The 22,375-nt window shown below is 33.8% G+C and overlaps 1 protein-coding gene across 2 annotated transcripts in view; it reads right to left on the bottom strand.

The window, feature by feature from the left end:
• CDH9 (cadherin 9) overlaps positions 1–22,375 on the bottom strand; it is a 97,857-nt gene that overhangs the window by 60,775 nt on the left and 14,707 nt on the right. For both annotated transcript variants that reach the window (XM_064427559.1, XM_064427551.1), the window contains exon 2: positions 6,444–6,759. In XM_064427559.1, coding sequence (XP_064283629.1) covers positions 6,444–6,671 — 228 coding nt within the window. In that variant the 5' untranslated portion in view covers positions 6,672–6,759. The remainder of the gene's footprint in view (positions 1–6,443; positions 6,760–22,375) is intronic.

Genomic DNA, 22,375 nt, shown 5'->3' with positions numbered 1-22,375 from the left:
GAACATGACAAGAACTTCAGATTGGTTTTTAACAGCCTTTTATGTAGCTGAAGAAACAGAAGCTGTCAGATCTCATGACAGCTGCTCTATCTGTACCAAACAATGCCAAGTCACTCTTGTTATTCGTGTCTTTGAAGTCTCTGATCATTGCAGTTGTTTTCAAAAAAAATTCTTTATTTTATATGAACTATGATGTTCAAATTTGACAGCAAAATTCCAGCTTAGGCCCATTCTTGCAACATAACATTCGAGATATTTCCAATCTAAACAGTTTATACTTGGGTTATGCATGAAGTGATTAGATCTCTAATCACTATTAGTGATCTCTGTCACTATTTTTGAAACTTCAATCAAAAATGTGCATAGATTGTCATAAATTACTGTTGTCCTTTCTAGAAAAACAGAGTCGCATTGCATTTGGAAGATGTAACTTTTGTCTTCAAAATTTTCTTCCTTGGCCCTCCAGACTTCTTTTTAAAATAGCAAAATTTATTGAGGACTTTGGTTTTTATTATTTTTTGACAAAAAAAATTACTTCCAAAGATTTTTTTAATAAGGTTTATGTTGAAAGCCTCCAGAAAATAAATTATTTTTAAACAAGTAAAGCTATGGCTCTCTATTGGTGTTTGCAATTGATTTATGAAAATATCTAAGTCAGGAACTTCTTGTGGCACTTCTAAAATTTTTTTCCCTTCTGTTTGTCTGTTTCAATTTTAGCTTCATTTTGGTAGTTCATCTGCCTAGGATATGGCTGCTTGAAACTAGATCAAATATTTATTGAAAAACGCGCTAACTGAGGAATGCAGTGTAAGTGGAGATGACTTATTAATTTACAAATCAAAGAAGTTTTCTCTTTCATATTTTTTTAAAATATTGGTCAGAATGATTTTCTTATTTCTTTGGTATTCACTGTCTTTATTTTTTTCCCTTTCTGTTTTGGTACATCATTATTTCCTTGTATTTACTCAAATACAAGGAAAAACTTGAGGTCTGAGAAAGGAAAAACAGAACAACACCCTACTAATTTTTTCATCTTTTATTCAATTTAGATTATTGGTTTTACTTTAGGAACAAAGATTCTAATGAAAATATTTTATTATACCTTCTTTAAAAGTTGTGATTTATAAGATGGCTTTGGGATACAGCACATACTAGATGGAATATATTAAGAATATGATGAAATCTTCTCTCAGTTGAATTATATCTTTAAATAGTAGAAGCGTATGATTTTTTTTATGATTCTGTGGGGTATTTTTCTTTTTGTTTTCTTTTTTTTTTTAATTTACCATAGTGCTAAGTTTAAAAATATCAAGAACCATTCTGTTTCTAGCCACATATAGTTGCTGTTCTGATGCATAAATGTGAAATAATATTTTCAGCCATTAATACATTTAGAGTCTATATTTTCAAGCAAATATTTTACAGGGGTGACAAATGGAATGTAGCTATAACAAAGTAGAGGGCACACTTGAAACTCTAAAAGGATAGTGCACCTGCATATTCTTTCATCCTTACAGGTCTTTGTAGAGGGAAAGAAACAAATGCTATAAAGAAATCCTTATGGAAAAATTGCATAAATTGATTTAGGTCACAGTGAAAAAGTAAGTTCTGTCTCTCACTAAAAATGCAAGATAAAGATAAAAATTTGGTACACAAAGAAAATAGTATTAGGTAATTAGTAAAAACTACTGTGGAAGAGAACATCATGCTTCAGGATGGAACAACTAAGGTTATTGATGGTTTGGGCACTGCAGTGTTGCCAAGAGCCGGCTTTTTGGGCCACCCCTACGGGCTATAAACTTCTTCTTCCCAAACTTCTCAGAGCAGAGACTGAGTATGACCAAGGCCTCAGCAGAATGGTCACAGGACATGAATGAATGAATGAATGAAGATAAGACTAATGAAGAAAATGCTTTACTGCTCTCAGGTTTCCAATTTTTCTGCTGCTTTTCATATTAAGAGGCAGCCTACTCTGGACTGGTAGATGTACCAAAGGCAGAGAACAAAGTAATGTGAAATAATATTTTCAGCCATTAATACATTTACAGTCTATATTTTCAAGAAAACACTATCAAATTCCATTAAATAACAAGGAAAAAATCCTCAAAACTGTTCAGTACAAAGGAGTATTTGAGTGATTTTTTTAACAAATAATCAAGTCTGAGAGGTTGGTAATTCAGTGATACCTCTTTTACTGTTTTTAAGTTAAACAGTTATTAAGTTAATAATTATTTATGAAGTTTAATTAAGTTATTTTGGTTTTGTCTCTCTCTTTTAAGAGAGACTGCTATAGCATACAACCTTACTTGCAGATGTCTGAATATTTATAAATGTATATTCCAAGAAAGAAATGGCTGAATTTAAATATATGTTGTACCCTGCCCTTCCAAAAACCAAACCAAACACCTCCCCCCCACCAACCAAAAACACAATAAAAAAAACTACCTTTTTACTATTTTTCTTTTCACTTTTTACATCTTGGTAAGACACACAAACAAATGTCAGGAAACAAATTCTTTGATTAACTGGTGATAGAAGAGAAATATTTCTTCAGTTTTCATCCAATTTAAATGCTGTTTATGACATGCAGATCATAGTTAATTTGTTTTTATGAAACTTGTTAAACAGAAGGTTATTCATGCAGATAATTTTGAGCAGTGACATTCATTTTCTTGTTTTATATTTCCCCCTTTATTATGAGAAATAAAAGTTGCGGGTGGTGTGGAAAAAAATGTTTATATTCTTTTTTGTTTCTTCTTTTTAAAATTCTGGGATATGGCAGGTGTTTCGTTGTAATGCTTATGAATGGTTGTGGCATATATTGCATGGTACTTCACCCCTTATCTGTCCATCAAGATTAGCAGATGTTATTAGCAAGGTGCCTATTTGACAGAGGGAGAGAAGAGCTTCCATGTAAAAAATGTAATTGAGTGTCTTAAAGGAAGGAAAAATCTCATCTCTTGAAATCACTTCAATATACTGTTCCAAACATAAAGGACCTTGTTTTCCAAAATGGCTCATGATTGTGATCACATCTATTTATTCTTTTCTAGGAATATTTCATAAGGAGTGGAATTAAAGGTATTTGACATTTTGCCCAAGTGATGTCCATTCAGTAGGTATCAGTTATGTCATTTAGAAATGGAGACACATAAAATCATTATCTTATTGATAATAATATATCAATTGGGAAATAAAACTATTTTTTTCCTTGAGGGGTATTTACTTAGAGCCTTCTGTGCAAGTTTTTTTTCTGTGGTTAATAAACATCATCCTCATCAGCATTTTAATACTTCTTGAACTGCTTGTCCATTTTAATTATCTCTCTGGATAGGTTGTTAGGAAGCAAGTACATTTGGTGAAGTTTTCTCATAGAAGGTCAGTGTTTTAAATTTCATTTCTCAGGTTCTGCAAGGGGCTTAAAGTTAGTAGCAGCTGAGAGGCTGGATCTATGGCCCCTCCTTTGCAAAAGAAAAGGAGATTCCCAGATGTGACATACAGTCAGGTGTTTACTTTCTCAACACCTTCTTATTTTATAACACAAAAAAACCCTATCAGATTGTTTTTCTTCCTTTAAAAAGAAATTAATTTTATAAATGTAACTATTAATGCTATATTGTAATCCACTTTTTCTGTGAATTCTTAGTAGGCAGTATCAGGTTCTATAGTTTCTCTCACTACATCCTCTGAAAATTCTTCCCATTAATAATCAGATTTAGATATACATCTCACTAGGCAACAGGCATTTGGAAAGATATTTTTATGTTTTAGAATTTTTTTTTTCTTGTTTAATTTTTAAATGGGACTCTGGTACTGCTTACCTTACATATGTGTATGACTGAATATTTAATTTGTAAACTCTCTAGAGCAATGTATACCTCCCTATGCATTTTTTAACCAATGTATTTTATTCATTCACCTGTATTTGAGACATGAATCCTCTGAGTTTGCAGAAGGAAAGAAATATGTGAGGTGGACATACTGTAAGTTGTCTGGATTTACCTTGACTTCCATCACATTTACAAGGCAATTGTTCTGCATATATTCCCTGTCCTTGAAGGGTGGCTGCCAACAACCCAACTGTAAAAATTAATAATTTTTAATATTATGGCTATGATGCCCTAGAAGTTTATTTTATGATAAAGTTTCTTAATTAAGGTTATTTAAATTTTAGTACTAGATTTGTTATTCTACCTCAGAAACCCATCTGCCTGTGCATATCCATATTAAAGAGGTGATAGATAAGAATGCTTGCTATGAACTAGTCCCCATGGATTGGAATAAAAGTGCTCTTACTTCACACATACTAGTTTGCTAATTACCATCACTTTGAAGAAGAGAATACTAAACCTGAGATTTAAGCCTTTCTCAGCATAATGTTGCTCAATGAACTCGTTAGGGTGCTTTTTCTTTCTTCAAAAAACATCCTTGTTTGACTTCTTGCTGTAGCAGCTCCCTCTAGGTGCTGTACGTCACATGTACCTACAGTAATTTGAGCTAACTCAAAATGTATTTACCATGGTTTTGTACCACTGAGGACAAAACTGGGATAATTTCATCATAGTATAAACTGTTATAAAATAAATGAAAACACATGGAGTTCATCAGATCAATGCAACTCCTCTTTGGAACACATGATAATATTTGGGGTGATTTCCACCTGTTTAGAGAAGAAGTGATGATGACCTCTCTAAGGGGTTTTTCTGTAATATTTTGCAGTGAAGTGAAAAAAAAAATCAGCATGTAATTTGAGTTAAAAGAAGTGAAACATCTCAGATCCATCTGCTCTACAGCCATCTGTTTTTTCTTCCTGGACTTAAGTCTATGTTAATAATGTCCAATAAATTTTTGTTAGTTTGGAACAAGTAAGATGCAATATTACCTTACTTGGGTAAGTTGGGATCTGTTACAATACAGCATGTAAGCATTCCTTTTGTAAACAGGCGTGGTGGTGATGGTCTTGATGTGAGCTTAATTTATTTGAGTGTTAAAGTAGTTTGAAGTCATTAATCTATATTCAGTGGGACTGAAATTGGAAGCAGCTCTAATGTTTGACTTTTGCTTCTCTTCTATGACTGATTTCTACTAAAAAATCAGTCTATTTCTGTCAGTCTAGGTAGATTTACAGCTATGGATTTTGAATTATTGTGCACCTTTTTGTATATTTTCTTGACAAGTCTACACAATATTAAATAATACTTGCAAAGATGTTGTTTTTAGAAGTATCTCTATGCAATTAGTATATCCTTTATTGAAGACCCTTTTGCCTACAACAAACCTTCCTATTTTATGTACTGATAAAGAGATCTAGCAATTGGATTATTTGCCTTTGTCTCATTTCTGCTACTTCAGGTTAGAATTTATTTCATGGAAAACAGAATTGTACAGGTGCTGGTATGAACAAGGTAAGAATGAAGTTCTTAGTTACAAGGACTGACTTCTTTGACATTTGTTTCTTAATATAGGGAGATGATTTTCATGTTTTCCAGATGATAATGTCTCCCATAACCAGAGATATTAGCTAACGTTCAAAAATATTTTGGAGTTTTTATCTACAAATATCCAAATCAGTTTAGTAGCTGGGCACTTGAAAATGAGAGAGTCACCTGATAATAAGAGCTAGTGACAGCATTGTGGATGAATGACAGGAACTGAATTGGACGTTTATTAATTTAGGCCATTAAGATAAACATTTCCATAATTGCAAATCACTCTCGGTATATTCTAGATCTCTGATATTCTAGGTCTTGATAAAGATAACTTGGTTATACTAGACTATAAATCAGATCTGTGGATGGTGTGACACCAGAGGGATTAATATCTAGAAATTTTTGAGTGTCATCTTATCAGAAAAGGAAGGACTGGAGACAACTGGAATTCAGAGGTGCCATTGTTGACGACATCTGACATAGATAGATCTCAAAGAATGTAAAGCCCTCCAATACGTTAAGTAAAATTTTCAGTTTATTTCAGAAATCACAAACCCAGATTTTTTTTCCGTCAAACACTACACCCCTACTTGGAACCATGGAGAGACAGTAATTTTATTGTTAATAGAATTGTATATTTCACTTGAGAATGTATACAGCCCAGCACTCTGGCAAAAGCCAGAAGGTAGATAATTGAAATCATAACTTTTATATTCTCTTATTTAGTATTTATGTTTAACAGTTGAAAAAGTGATAAAACTTGCATGGGCATGTGTAATAAGAAATTGGAGCATTTTAGTCTGAACAGTTTCCTTTCTTTTTTCACTGAACTTCTTTGTTTCTCTCACACTTTTGAACAATCATGGAACCTCAGGTGATCTGTGGTGTGTTTTGACATAAAGAGAGATTGGGACTACTGCTGTACAAAAAGAAAAACAGCTGTGGAGAAGGAGTGAAAGTACCAAGGGTGTTAGATGCAGCACCTTTAAAGAATCCTTTAAACACAAGGCTTACCTTGCCCACGTATTGAGTATCTGGACCTGTGTATTCCTCCAGCAAGAAAAATTGATTCCACATCCAGCCACGCTTGGTGCGGTGCAGTGTTTTTCCATCATTCTCTGACAATCCTGTTATCCTTTCACTGTGTGAGTGCTTGTTAGTCCTTTTTTGGGATGGCGTCATATGAACCACATAAAACACAGAGCTCCAAAGCAAAACTGTCAGAAAGGAGTGAGTCCTCATCTTTTCCAGAGACGCTGTTAGCCTTCACTCCTCTAATAATTCACCAGAACAAATTTTTCAAATGTTATATTCCTTTTGTAAGAAAAACCTAGGGGACAGAGAAAAGTGTTTGTGTAAGTTGCAATAACTCTTTTCTCTAAGGAAACAGTAATACAGTCTAGTGATCACAACAAAAACCCAACAAATAACCGTGAAAATTACTCAGAGAGTTTAAGTCAAGTTTTTTAATGTCTTTTTCATCTTATACTAGTTCACTCACACAGTACATTAGACATTAATTTAAAAGACAAGCTGAGTAAAATGCTTTCTCTGAAAGCTTTAACTAGCAGCAGTATCCTGACACAAGGAAAGAGCCCAAATAAGAAATCTTCCAACCTAATCTCTTCCAGCTCAACCTGTTATTAACTTCCCGTACTATCTGTTAAGTACTGTCTGCAAATCTGAATTCTCTGTTACTTTGTGATTAATACATCCCATTCTTCCCCTTTGCTAGCTCCCAATTGTTCAGAGGATCTTGTATTTCTGCAGAAAGGAAGTAATAAAATGAAATTTGTAAAGTATTCTTGATGCGTCCCACAGATTCTTTAAACACAAAACAAAAATACTTGTTAGACAACTGTGGGTTCATAGGAACCCTGCTGGGGTTAATAAAATTCTGTATTTAGAAAAGAATTCTACATTTGGAGTGTATTTAATTTTTCCCTGTATCATTTCCCCGAATTAATGGGAATTTTCCTTATATAGGACCTTACAGTAATTAGTATTTTTCTGAAAATTACTCTGATGTTTTCTGTGGAAGTTTGTAAACAATATTTTTTTTTAAAAAAAATCAATCTCATACTCTTTATCTAGCAGTGCAACTGAAGTGCCTGATGTCCCAGTGTTTTCCATAAACGTTTTCATGTTAATTCTGTTTTTGCTTTCAGATGTCTTCAGCTGAGCTGTCATTGTATATTACAGAAATCATAGGAAAACAATTCAGAAGCAAAAGTACCTTTTCTTTGAGAGTCCTGGTCCATTAACAGTGATAGTAGTGTGAGGCCACAACACTCAGATATTTTGGAATTAAAAAAAAAAATGCAAAATTATACCCCTTTCTTCTGCAAACCAACATTACCAACAGCTATTTTCACCCTGTTGTTGATTTGTTTGGGATTTTTATAGAAGATGGGAAAGTAGTTTTTCTCTACAAAAGTTCATTTTGGAAATAAAATGCTTTTTTTGTGAAAATTATTAGTCAGTTGAGAACAAAGACTATTTAATGGAAAACATTTATTGAATTGTACTCTAAAGGCCTTAATGATTAAATTACTGGAATGTGCCCTTGTGTGAAATTGTCTTAAAATGATGATATTCCGAATGGACTCAGTGTCTTAACCAGCAATCCTGAAGCAGGATCAAAGTATAAGCATTTTAGTAACTTCAAAAAGAGTTTTAACTGAGCAAGAAGTGAAGGCTTGGAATATTTATCACTTTCTAAGATCATGTTAGAAAAACAAAAATAAAACAATCTAATAGATGTCATATTTATGCAGAAGATCATGTATATCATGCAGGAAAAGTTGTTTTCTTTTGCTTTTCATTTTAATTGAAGAATCAAAGCACTAAGTAAATTAATTTGCATAAAATCATGAAGGTACATAGATCTTAGCATACCTTCATGAGTGTGTTTTCTTTGAACTATGCTTTTCTCCCTTGTAATGCTCAATATGTTCCTGCTGCAGGCAGAGGGGCAAAGTGCAACTCTCCTGTGGTTAATTTAATACCAGTAAATTTTGACATTAACTGATTAATGTTTAGTACATCATGTTTAGTACATGTTGATTCTGTCTTGTGATTGAAATTTACTGGATGCAGATCAAAAGAAAAGAAAAACCTGGAATCAGCCAATCTTCCATCCATGTTTAAGTTTGATGAGCTGAATTCCTTGTATAATACTGGGCTGAAGTAGGTTTTATCACTGAATAAAGTTATTTATTTATGTAAAGCATAAGACATCATTGTTTTTACTTCAAACTCTTTCCACTGCATCATCTGAGGCTGATTGAAGGGCCTCTTCATGCTTTGTAAATTAGATCCTGCTTAAGGTATTGCAGAATGAAAGTAGGCAGCAACAGGAACCTTTGGAAATATTGTATTCAGAAATCAGACAACAACTTTGTCCAGTGACTCTTACTGAGTCTCTTATCTCTTCTGGAGATCTTCTTGCTTGATGTGTCCTCAAATAGTGCTCTTTCATTTGCTCTTGCATTTGGACTGTAGCTCAAGAATCCTCTTCTGTACATTCTGAATATTAATATTCAAAAGTTCATATTAATCAAATTTTGGATTTGATTACTTTTGCGTTGATATGAACTATGTGTTGTAACTATTCTGATAAAGATTGTGTTTTTATATAGTTAAGTTCATGACTGATTTATTTCTCTAATTTTTTGGACCTACATCTTTTCTGCAGCAAGACATAACAAGCCATAAACCAAGCAAAAATTCCTAAAAATAACATGCATATTTGGCAAAATTTTAATGCATAGTTAAATCTATAAAACTACTAAAACTACTAAAAATATTCTTCTAAAACCTCTAAGACTTGAAAGACTGCTGTGAAAAAGAAGTTATTAAAAAATGCCAGAGTTAATATTTTTGCCTGAAAATGTCCTTAATTCAAAACCTAGAGAAATCTAACACTTAGATGATTTAGTCTACTTTGAATTTTTTTTTTTTTTTTTTTTTTTTTTTTTTTTTTTTTTTTTTGAATCAGGGATGGATGGGTGACATCCATTATTTTCGTTTGGCCTTCTAGAGATGTATGATTGCGTGTTCAGTTTGATGATAATTCAAAATGTAAATAAAATATCAAGTGCTAATTTTTGTTATTTCAAAACTGCACATTTTTAATTTTTTGAAATTGCCCTCATTCCTTTCTTTCCAAACACGATTTGCCCTACGCATTTAGAGGCAGGAGAGGTTTATACTACTCTTTTCTTTGTACTCAGAGAAATACTTCAAGCTTGTTATTGTCTTATGCATCTTGTCTTATACTGAACTCTTCATGCAGGTCAGGAGTTGTGGTCTGTAGACTCAGAGGGTGGAGTTTAATGCTGAAACAAAGGATTCTGGTATGGTCTGGAAAAGTGAGACCAACTTTTCCAGTTCAGAGGAACTTGGTGCACCGTGAACTGATGTTCTGACCCTGCTAGAAGAAATTATCTCGTTGCAAACACCAATTTTTCACAGAAGTCTTTTTCTAAAAGGAAACTAATTTTCCATATTTTGTCCCAGCCAGGGCAGAAGTTAAACTGAGATTGCTTTAAACATGTTGTTTTCTGTGTAGCGCTGCCCTCTACTGATTTCCTTGATAATTAGTAGGACTTTACTACATAGTCAAAAGGTAAAATCCTTAATGTCAAGAAGAATGAAGCAAGAATAAAACCAAAAAATTAAGCTGCAGCCCATGTTTTCCTGATTATTATTTTTGAGATAATTGGACCTTTTAGGTGTAAAGAAAGACTTATTATTCTGGGTCAGTGTGTCTACTGAACATTACACTAAACATCTAATTTGATTTTTCCTCTAAGAGGACCAAAGATCTTTAGAGAATATTTTTTTTCCAAGCAACTGATCAATATTGTATATGCAATTTCTTCGCACTTTATTTCTGCTCCCATCATATAATCAGTAAAATGTCAACTTATTGTTTTTGTCAAAGAATAGAAAATGGGTTTTTTTTCTAGTTATCTTGGAAACTTCTCTTAAGATGCGTCATTCATGTGTAAAACATGTTAATACCAAACATTTTTGAGAACCTGCTTTTCTTACCCATTTTGCAAAACAGTGGATCTGAGTGGAGGTAATAAGTATTTTTTCATTTGTAAGGTTTTAAGCATATGTGGTGGTGACATAGAACTATTGCAGTCTCTCCTTGTAATAAGGACTTTGGTATCAGAATCCTACAACACTTCCAGGTAAATTAATAATCTCTGTATGAAAAACATTATTCTCCTGAGCACAGTAACAACTGGAAAAAATTTATCTCTTGAAGTCCTTTTGAATGCAAAATATTCTATTTAGATTCTTCAGGTGTAGTGTGAAATAAGCCTTGCTGGAATCAATAGCACGGATTTGTTACCGATGATGCCAATTTAAATGTTTCTATAGCAATTGCCATGGTAATGTTTTTAATTAGTGCAGCACAGTCACTCTTAAGCGTGACACGAAGAAAAGCTAACCTTCGGCAACTTGATAATGTATCCCCCATTAGTCTGTTTCATTTGTTAACAGTGAAGCAAAATTTGTGTTTTAAAAGAAAAGATCTGGTGCTAAAATAGCTAACAATAACAGTTAACTGCAGCAGCAGTGCTTCATATTGCACTCCTATCTCTAAATAAGAAAGATGTAACTAATGTTCAGCATGATCCAAGCAATCTGTAAAACTAAGTATGTATTTTAACAGGATATAGCAAATATAAATCTTGTGTATACTGCGTGCATGGAAGCAGTCTCATTGGCTTTATCACCGTTTTTTTGAAAACAAAATATCTGAATGCCACTTTACCTAGACGGAGCAGTAAGAATGGTGAAGCTGCAGCAACAAAAGGCTGTGCTATAAACAGCATACTGACACCGATAATACCAAGATTTAGGAAGAGGCTGGATCTGTGCCACTGTAGGTTCACTTTTATCACTTCCTCAACTAATTAAAGATATCCCAGGATGCACACACATGCTTCCCTCTGGCTGCAGCACTCAAATTCTCTGAGTGCAGTCATACTGCAGACATGAATATAGTCTTTGAATATATGACTTTCTAAAAACAGCATTCTTTTTTAGCATTCTTCTGCCCAAAACCTTTTTTTTCTTCCCTCTTTCCTATTCATGGATAAAGATGGGGTTTGGGCTAAGGATGAAAAGATTAAAAGTAAACAACCAATGTACATATGGACTAAACTTGAGGTAATCAAGAAATTATTTCTAGGAGAGCTGAATCATGTTTTGAGGGATCCCCAAAGCTTAAGGGACAGTCTTTTTAAGTAATGAACACCCATTCTTTGAGTGCAAGTACTCAGATCCTCTTCAGGCACGGAAACATGGGCCACACTAAAGAAACACTTTCCCACTCAGCATCTCCCACTGAAAACCTTCCAGAGTAGATTTTCAGAACTTTTTTTTGCCTGTTGAGTTGCTTATCTGTTCAGCACTGCATATGGTGAAGCTCATTTGAAAATTTTGCCAGCAAACAGCTGAAGGCAATTCTTTATTTCTGGGACACCAGTGCAGGTTCCCTTAGCTACATGACTCCAGGAGTCATACTAATAAAAATGATAGGGAATTTCAAGTAAAAGCAATTTGTATTGGAAAGTCTGTTGAATTAATGTCTTTAGGCAAATGAATCTATGGTTTGTAGGTGCATTAGGAAAAACATTTCTCTTGCTGTGACAAGAGAGAGCATTTATTTTAGTTTTTCCAGACTCTTGGGTGTCTACATTGGAGATACAGGTCCAAATTCACTTCATCATGGCCTGAGTCATGCTCTCAATAGCACTCACAGTGAGCAACTCAAATCCCCTGGGTGGGTAGATCTGGCTCGAGAATGTGTTGATTCATATTTGGACAAACCCCACTGGCTAAATTGTGCAGAGGAAAAGCTGTGGTTTAAAGCAACTCTCTCTGGGCAATGCAAATACCATCTGCCCTTCTCTGGAGCAAGTATATTCTGAGGAGCAGATCAAACTTTTTCTAGATAGCTTGTTGCCCAACCATCCTTCCCTCAGCCAGAGAACAAAGCCTGCAGTATTCCCAACCCATCATGTAAAATGGCCTCTCAATTCTTAGCAATAGTAATAAATGGAGCTAAAAGAGACTTTTAAAATATCTGCTTCCAAGCCAGCAGGCCACTGGATTACACATGTGAAATGTGCATTTTCTCATTGGGAAATTTTTTTTTTCTCCAATAGTAAACATTTTTTTAGGATCTTCTTTTCATCAACATGAAGGGAACAAGGAAATATAGCACTTGTAAACCCTTAAAGCAAGGACTTTTGAAGATATTCCTTTGATCTTTAGTATTGATTTTTCTTCACAGGGAACACATTTCACTCTTATCATATAATGAAGCTGCATTATAAGTTGTTATGCCACACCTTATTTACTAATGCAACACATTCATCACATTCATGGGTTTAAAGAATAGCTTTTAGAAACAAGAGGTAAAATAAGTGCTATAATCAAAGCTAAATTTTTCTGTCTTCCTCCCCTTTAAGATTGTTTCACGTTTTGTCACTCATGACCTGGTTGTCTGTACTTGGACATTTATACCCTGCAGGTGCCTAAATTAAGGCACTTTTTTTTTCTGGGCTTTTGAGGCTTGGGGTCTTCAGGAGTTAGGGTTTTCTGGTTTTCTTGTTTGTTTGGGGTTTTTTTCATCAGCAGCATAGCCACATACAAACCCAAACCATATCTGGAGGTATAGGCCTCTATTTTCCAGACATATTGATTCTCATTATTCTCTCTGCATAAAACAGATGATATTAATCTATGGCAGCACTGTTAATGACAGGATTTACCAATTCTCCTGATAACAGGGACTACACACTTTCTTTAAATTTCCTTTTCTTGCTGCTTCATTATGTATCAGTCTGGTCTGGTCACACATCAAGCTCCTAACGAAGCGTACTGAGATTCCACATCTGGTGCTTCCTGTCTCTGCATATCTCCTGAGTATGGCATGTACCACAATGAGAGCTTGCTAAACTTCCTGAGTCTACAGCTTGTATAATGGCCCAAGAGGTTGTTACAAGCCAGAATTTCACAGAATAAAGATATCTTCAAGCTAGTATCTCGAGGTCTTTTTAAAAACCTCAATCTTTGCCATAATTTTTTTTCTTTTTTTTGCTCATATACATCTGAGTCATAAGAAATCTTGTTCCTATAGAGAAGGACTTAATTTCTGCCTGCAAGGGATTATGCATTCATTTCTCTGGACTGGAAAAACTGAGTTGCTGACCAATTAAAGGTGGTTAGCAAATTGAGAATGTAATTGTAGCCCATTGTTGCTGCTTCCTTCCTCAGGGAATTGAGCAGCTGCCGAATGCTGTCATTTATTAGAGATCAGCCTCCTTTATGTCCTTTTGCCTTCTCCAATGGGATCAAAAAATCTAAAGTTTTATTCTCAGAGCTGAGCAGGACTCTTGCAATACAGGAATTTTTACACAGAAATAATACATAACCTTAACATAATTTTTTGCTATTAGTTTTACCTCAGGTAGTCTGAAAGGAGTCTGATGCAGTAGAGGTTTATCCTATATAGTAATAAACAGTTTAAAATACCTACAAATGGTAATTGTCTCACTTGGAAGAATAAAATAAATCTCAAAAATATAAATTTTGATAACTTTTCCTTCTCTTATTTCTATGTCTGAATCTCTTCTTAAAAACTAAGAACATTCCCCTAAAAAAAAAAACCCAAAAATCTTTCACTCAGATGTCATTTTAATGAAAAACAAATATGAAACAAGAATGAATTCAAAATAAGTGTAATAAAGTAGTACTTATTTGTTAGTAACCTGACAGCACAAAAAAGGATATCTTCAACCAGCAGACACTCATGGTAACACCTAAGTGTGTAGAAGCATATAATAGTTTTTCTTCTTTATGTATTCTTAGTCTCCAAATATAAGGTAGTAGTCCCCCATAGATTCTCTTTGCCATGACTTTCTCAAAGTTTTCTTTGAAAGTATATAAATGTCTCATAGAAACAATATTCTGCAAAGAGACTCATGTTCACCAATCCTGTGAAAAGAGCAAACCCTTTTTGTTTGTTTTTGAAAGTTGTAAGTGACATCTTAATTAGACAACAAGTACAGCCATTGGAAGTCACAGAAAACAGTTATTCCCTCTCCACTCTTTTGCCACTGATCAATGTATGGACTTAAATCAATTTCTCCCTCAGCTGTTGTTTTTCCAAGATGGAAAGCTCTGGGACTGTCTGCTTAATCATCTCTTGTATGGAACCTGTGCCAGAATTTTGATTGCACCTGTAGCCCTCCTCTTAATCTCGTCTACTTTTTTTTTTTTTAGTATCTCTTGAGATTGGCAATCATAATTTGTTGCTCCATGCCTTTATAAACAGCAGCTTAATTGCCTTCTCTGCTTAATTTCATCATGATATATGGCATAACTTGCTTTTTTATTGACCGCATAGCCCTGGGCAAAACTTTTCCTGTATTATCTCTTGTCAAGTTATGGTGTTATTCCCAATGGCAGTAGTAAGGATTTATTATTTTAAATGTATAGTCTGGGTTTTACCTTGTGGGTGATTTCACATAGTTTCACAAGAATTTGTGTAATCACGTATCACTTGGGTGTCCACTCACTGTATTGTATAAACTTCCAATGTAGGTATGTCAAACTCCTGTAGCTATTATACCATTGCAAGGTAGAGTTTGGTTGGCATAACAAGGCTCAAATCCATGGCTAAACTTTCTTCTTCTCTCCCCTGCCTCAGTCCAAAGTGTGTCTACTACTTCCATACTGTCTATGAAATTTCATGATGAAAGTTTTCTGGGAGAGTGACAGTTGGTGCAAGATAAAATAATGTTAGAGTCTGTAATTACATTAAAAAGTTATGGACAAAGTACATTACAAAGTTTCAGAGCTGCAGTATGTTAGTATAACCACAGTCATAAGATTCCTTTGCACATCCACTTAGCTTTATTATGCTGTGTCATGGTGGTTTATGCCCAGGTGGAAGCTAAGCCTCACACAGCCACTCACTCACCATGTGCTAGAACAGGGGAGAGGTCCTGAAGTACAAAAGTGAGAAAACTCATGCGTTGAGATAAAGAGAGTTTACTAGGTAAAACAAAAGCTACATACAAAAACAAAGAAAAACAAGGAATTCATTCACTGCTTCCCATGAACAGGCAGGTGCTCAGACATCTCCAGGAAAGCCATCTTAATCTCACCACATTTAATGGATACTTAGGAAGACAAACTACTTTATGCCGAATATCCTTTTTTTTTTTTTTTTTGTTTTTTTTTTTTTTTGTTCAAGTTTATATCCTGAGCATGATGCCATGTGATCTGGAATAACCTTTGGGTCAGTTGAGGTCAGCTGTTCTGGCTGTGACCCTTCCCAGCTTCTTGTGCACCTCCAGCCTGCTTACTGGTGAGGCGCTGTGAGGAGCAGAAAAGGCCTTAGCCCTGTGTAATCCCTGCTCAGCAGTCAGGAAAATGTTTCTGCACTACCATTACTCTGTTTCCACCACAAATCCAAAACACAGCCCATACTAGTCACTATGAAGAAAATTAGCTTTATCCCAGCACATGCTGAATGTCACTTGCAGCATTTTTCACCTTGATATTCAAACCTGCCTTCAGTTTATTTATGGGTATGCGTAGTACTGGCTCTAGTACGGATCTCTGTGGAACACTGAAACAGACACTTCAATGTCAAAACTCCTTATTTACTTCTCCCTGATGGTTTCTCTCATTTAATCAATTAAATGGATTCCTTTAAAATTTTTAATTATTTATTAATTAAATTAAAATAACTTTAATTAAAATTATTGTTATATAATCCATTACTGATATATGCAGGCACCTTCACTTCTAGTTCATGGGTGCTTAAGATCATGTGGTGAGTCAACGTGTCAAAAGTCTTCTGGAAGCAGAACTCTACCACATCAAAGAGCTCAAAGATACCCATGTGCTTAATGATGCCTCAGAGAATTTGAATAGGTCTGTGAGGCAGGACTCTCCTATTGAAGAGCTACACTGACTTTTCCCTGGTACCCCATGTGTCTAACTATTTTGTTCTTTATAAGTATTGTTAATAGTTTCTCATTTGGAGCCCAGATGTAGTTTCAGTTCTACCAGGAACAGGTTGCAGGAACAGTTTTTTAAAACTTAGTGTTGCTTTTGATACCTTGAAACACTCAAATAACAAAGAAATTCAAGTGAAAATTTAGAGAAAATTATGAATATTTTAGCAGTTTCAACACTGAGATTTTTAGGATTCCTGGTAGTAAATGTGAAGTGGCTGCCAATTTGAAATCCCACTGTACTGAAATGAAATCTGCTGAGCTCCTGGTCAAATAAATAAATAAACAAATAAACAACCCAATGTAACATTTATTCCTTTAGGGTTTATACTCCTTCTCTTTTTTTCCTGAAAACTGACAAATGAACCACAGGACACTGGGTAGCCACAACTTGGTGCTGATGGTCACCTGTTTCATGGAACTTCCCAAAGAAGATTTTAATCATAGCAGTTTGTTAAATTGTTTCCCCATTCTCTGACGAATTGACAGAAATGGTATCACACTGATACATAGCTCTGGACATTAGGTGTATATGCTTTTGTAGTGGAGCCCAGTTCTGCAATTTGTTCCCTAAGAGTTTATATTTATATTTGCTCCCAAGGGCTAATAGCTTGGATGTGGCCCTCTGGTGTTTGGAAGTCCTGCAGAGAAGCCCACCAAGAGCAATGAGCACTAGCTCAGAGTCCAGTTTTAATGTTCAGTTTCATAATGACAACTGGATTATAGTTTTCCCCAGGTTTTGAGATCTCCTGCAGTATTTCCTGAATTTGTCCTCCTCAAATTTGTACAATTAGTGAAGCCTTCATATGTCTATAAACATATTTATTTGTTGCTCCCATGGCAGAAAATTTCAAAATACTTCAGACTCACCTAGAACTACATCTAAAGGTAGATAAATATGTCATATGCATATGTCTTTAATAGTTTAATTGTGCTCTGGTGACAATGTAGTTGTTATTACTTATACTAACTATTTTGCAATCTGTTTTGCTATTTTGCTCTTTTGTTTCTAGCTGCTAGAGAAGGAAACAACTAGCTTATTTCTCTTAAAATAAAAGTCTGCCTTAAAATGGCATATGACATATTTCCTTTAGTAATGCCTGAACCAGACTGAGAATTTAATAATCTAGATCTCAGCATGAATTTCCAGAACATTCAGGTTTTCATGTGATTTATTTGGATTAATTCAAAACACACAGAGTGCTATTCAGATAGCATTTCAGAATTGCCTCCTATATTTTCCTTGTCCTTTTGGTTAAAAGTCAGGAAAAAGTAAAATTATAACTGCATGAAACCCTGTATATGCTTCCAGTTTCAGAGTGAAAAAAGATTAGAAATATGATTAAAAGAGTTGATATAGCAAAGCATTTGCTTTATGGTTTCTGGTCTAGTACTTTTGGCCTAGCTTTGCCTGAAATGGCAAAGTACATTTGGCTTTAAAATTTTTTTGCATCAACTCAAATGCCTGTGATTGTCTCACTTCTTGCATTCCTAAAAAATCGAGGGAAAAGGATATGTGAGGAGACATATCTTTCTTTGGGCTTCATACTGCTAAGACAAGTTATAAATATGTGACTTCATAGAAAACAAATTAAGCCAAGCATGTAACAGGAAAAAAAAAGGTGCATAGTTTATCTATTCATAGGGATGTGTCAGGATCTAGTTTTTAATCTTTTAATCTTTTCTTGCTTTAAACAGGAATAGATATTGCAAATGAAACAAACTTATGCCTTGTACAAGTGAATTTCTTCCCTCTTTTTATCTTTTGGATTCTGCAGTCTTTATTACAGCCAAATTTTGCTGTCTTGTTTTAGTGGTATGGCTGGGAGTATGCAGTATCAGTTAGTGAAACAGCCTAATTTCTATTCTCAATAAGGCTTGCTAAATTGCCTTGTTTTTCCTAACTCTGAAACACTGTCATTATATGCACTATCCACAGACAGTTCTTCATGGGGAAGATATACCTTCATCTAAATCTCATTACTGCGGTGTTGATTATAAAATAAACATTTTATAGTAACTGTTACTAATAAATAGAATGAATAATAATGACCCAGCATATCAAATGAAATTGTCCTATTGCAGTTCTGGTGTTGAGAAAACACATTGCATTGGTGTAACCAAAATGAGCATCATGACATAATAATTTTAAATTAGTTGATATAAATCCAGCTAATTTTATAATTGTATAGCTTAACATCTTATTGAATGTTAAGGAATATCTATTTTACTAATAGAAAGTGCTAAACAAAACCTGTAAATCCATTCATTTATATATGCCTGTCTAACATCAATATTTTTATAAAGGCAATAAGAAAGCAATAGGAAGGGATTTTGAGTGAAATAAACCCTGCCTTCTAGATGACATTGCTGAAGTCATTGAATAGTGCTACTGAATTTTGCAAAGGTATTTAAAAAAAAATTATTATTTCCAGTTGTCTCACAGCAACAGAGATACATGAAGAGAATTGAACTTGGAATTATGGAATTATGACTAGATGTTAATGTCGAAGAGCTGTGGTATGCTTCCAATACTTGAGAAAACAAAATCCAAATTCAGATTTAAATACAACAATATCTATAAAGCCAACAGCAATTGCTAATCTTAAATTATAAAAAGATCTTAAACCATAGAAGTTTAACCTCTGTCAGGAGTCACTATTTTGTATTGACTCATGCATTTCAACAATTTTACTCTTCCCTCACCCTTCACACATAATAAAAACTATTTTCTTTTAGAATATTTTTTTAAAGTTCTAAACATGTTACATTTCTTTTTCTTCTTCAATGGTATGTTCAAAAATTTCATAAAATGAATGCGTATAAATCTGTAGATTTTTAACTAGGTTGCATTTAAAATAGAAATTCCAAAAGAAGAACCCAAGTGACCATTCATTTAATTTTTCACTCACAGTTAAAAATGAAGTAATAATAGTGTAAGAGTAAAATTTGTTCCTTTCTGGTCACTTTTTCAGAAGGTAAGTTCTATCTAGTGCTTTCATCAATCATCTCTTCATTGTTCTCTATTTTGTATTAACAACTCTGATAAAATACGGAGGAATCCATCAGAGTTTCATGTTCCAGTTTTTATAGACTAATGTTCAACATATTTCAAAAATATTCTAACTGCAGTGCTATCTTGGAAATGCACGTCTATTTATAAAACTGACACCTATAATACATTTGCATTTTGAAAGAAACTTATAAAAGCATGTTTTTGTTTATTTAATGAATAATTTCTAAGCAAGATTTTGGGAAAAACTAGTGCCCTGTGGGGATTTTTTTGGTGTTAAAGACATGATGAGTTTTTTATTACTGCATACTAGATATCTGTTATCCAAAAGAGGGAGCCATAACATTATACTATACCTTTGCACTTTTTGAGACAGTGAAGCTGCATAAATTCCTTTATTCATTTCTCTTAAAGATGATGCTTGATCTGAAGTGCCTTTTGTTTGTTTTCTACTAATAAGTGTAACTCAGAACTAGATAATACATGCTAATAATCTTATCACATCTGAGTGAAATGTTTTCACTAAAGACAAATATGCTCTATCAAGCATCCTGTTGGAATAAGTTTTCTTGCTCTTGATTTCACCCACATGCACTTCTATCAATTTTCAGAAAATAGTCTACTGTCTTTTTACTTATTTCACATCTTTTGAAATGGAATATATATATATATATATATATATATATATATATATATATATATATATAAATATCAAATGAAAGTGCCCAAGAGTGTTTTCTAAACATACTTTGATCACATGTCTCTGTAAAAAGTGAGATTCATGTAAAATACCACTTTTAATATCTGATGAGGCTTCTGGTTATTAAACATTTGCTTGCAGGAACAGAGCACTTATAAAGGCGTTGCTCGTATTTTGGAAAGCATAGGCTAGATTGCCTTCATCTCTGAAAGGTCAGTGGACAAGAATGTTTCTGAAGGAGTAGAATTTACTTTCACAATATCTTTGTACATTTCATGAGTTTCATGTGCCACACTGGGATTCCAACACAGCCTTGTAATCCTTTGTGAAGAAGGACTTGTGGTGTTCTCAGCATCAGAGGAGTATTGATAGTTGTTTAATCCATTTCTAATATTTTTTAACTAAAGTACAAGTTTGGTTTTCCTGTTGATTTACAAAGGGGAAGCTCTCTTTATGGTTTGTCTCTTTATGGTTTGTGACTATGTCTCAGAATTTTGTACCAATGTATTGGCTGAAAGTTAATGCCGATTTTATAAACCTATTTGGTCAATGATAAAAGACATGCCAAGTTAAAATTCCAGAGATGCAAGTCCAAATAAATGTCTGTGGATGAACTTATATATTCAAAAATATGTTGCGCCTCGTATGGAATATGATTTCTTCTAGTATTTTTCTTCTTATTCCTAAATTAAATTCCATAGAATAATATGTTACATGCTACATCCTTTAGTTTTTTTCTTTGTTGGTTTGGTTTTTAGTGAGATGAATGCTGATCAAATAAGAAAAGAGGAAGGCATGTACTGGGAAGGGAAGCAAGTGAGAAGATGAGGAAAGCACAGAGAAGATGAGGAAAAAGGAGAGAGGATACAAACACTTGAGAACAACAAAGGTGCAGGAAGGAGAATAAGTGTTCTTCAGAGAAGAATATAAAGTTAAACATTCCATTTATAACATCTATTTGTTAGATGAAGTATGGCTGTTTATTAGAAACACTTTCCAGTTACCCACCTCAGGAAACATGGATCTGATGTTTTCAGAGCTGCAAAATATCAGCAAGTCCATGAATTCAACTAGTTTTATAGATGCTCAGCAGTTTTGACAAAAGTCTCTATTACACTGGATCTATTGTTACATTTGTTTCAATATTTTTCTTACTGGAAATATTTGTAATAGCAGCACTTTCTCCATGTATTTTAAGAGCCTCTGCTACTTTCTGTGAAACTTTAAAGATAGCTTTTGTCTGGAAATAAGCATCATTCACACAAATTGGTATTTACCACAGTGGTATCTGATGTCACCTAACAATTTCCACTGCAATAAAATATATAGATAAGTTTTAGGAAAGCTTCTATGTTATTGAGGTTATGATAAGCTTTAAAAGTGACTTCACTACAAAGCAGACAAGTAGGACTGCAGATTTTCATGAGAAAAGCAAATGGATAAAGCATGATGGAATAAACATTCCACGTCAAAATAACTTAGCTGGAAAAAAGCATCTAGGCAGTTTCTTCTGAATGAAATTCATTAGACAGTTTTTGCTTATCTCCTATCTTCCTGTGACAAACAGTCAATCCAGCCTATGATGCACCTTGACATAACAGCTTGTGACTTGACCTCCAGGTAATTTGCTCCAGCAACATATCTGAACTCAAAACTTAAAAAAATGCAAAGTTATTAATCTTCATCAAGTTATTTTTTATTAAGAATTTAATACAAATTAAGAATTCACCATGATTTACTCTCATTACCAGTATTTTTTTCAAATTTCCCATGAAGGGAAAATTCTATAGGTGGTATATTTTAAAATTTCAGTCAAACTTTTCAGTTTTATTATTGATATTTTATGAGCTTTTATTATATTGCCTCACAATATTAAAACAGCTTTCCACTTTTTATATTCATATATCCATCACTTTGTAACATGAAATTTTTTAGTAATTCATATGAAACAATAAAATCACTCCACTTATATCTAATACAAAAATTAAACATTTAATCTTAATTTCCATATTGGACTTCCCTTACACTTGTATCATAATGAAAGTGAGTAATCTTGCAGAGCAGATAATTTCACACCATAAAAAAAAAGTCATTAAGTCATCATAAAAGAAACTACGAACTTAAGGTTAAACTTCTTTCTTGTCTTGAGCCCTCCCTTTTTATCATGAATACA

Source organism: Passer domesticus, chromosome 1, assembly GCF_036417665.1.
Source record: "Passer domesticus isolate bPasDom1 chromosome 1, bPasDom1.hap1, whole genome shotgun sequence".
In the NCBI taxonomy this organism is placed as follows: Eukaryota; Metazoa; Chordata; class Aves; order Passeriformes; family Passeridae; genus Passer; species Passer domesticus.
The sequence above is the reverse complement of the archived record's forward strand: the minus strand, read 5'-3'. Positions and strand labels throughout refer to the sequence as shown.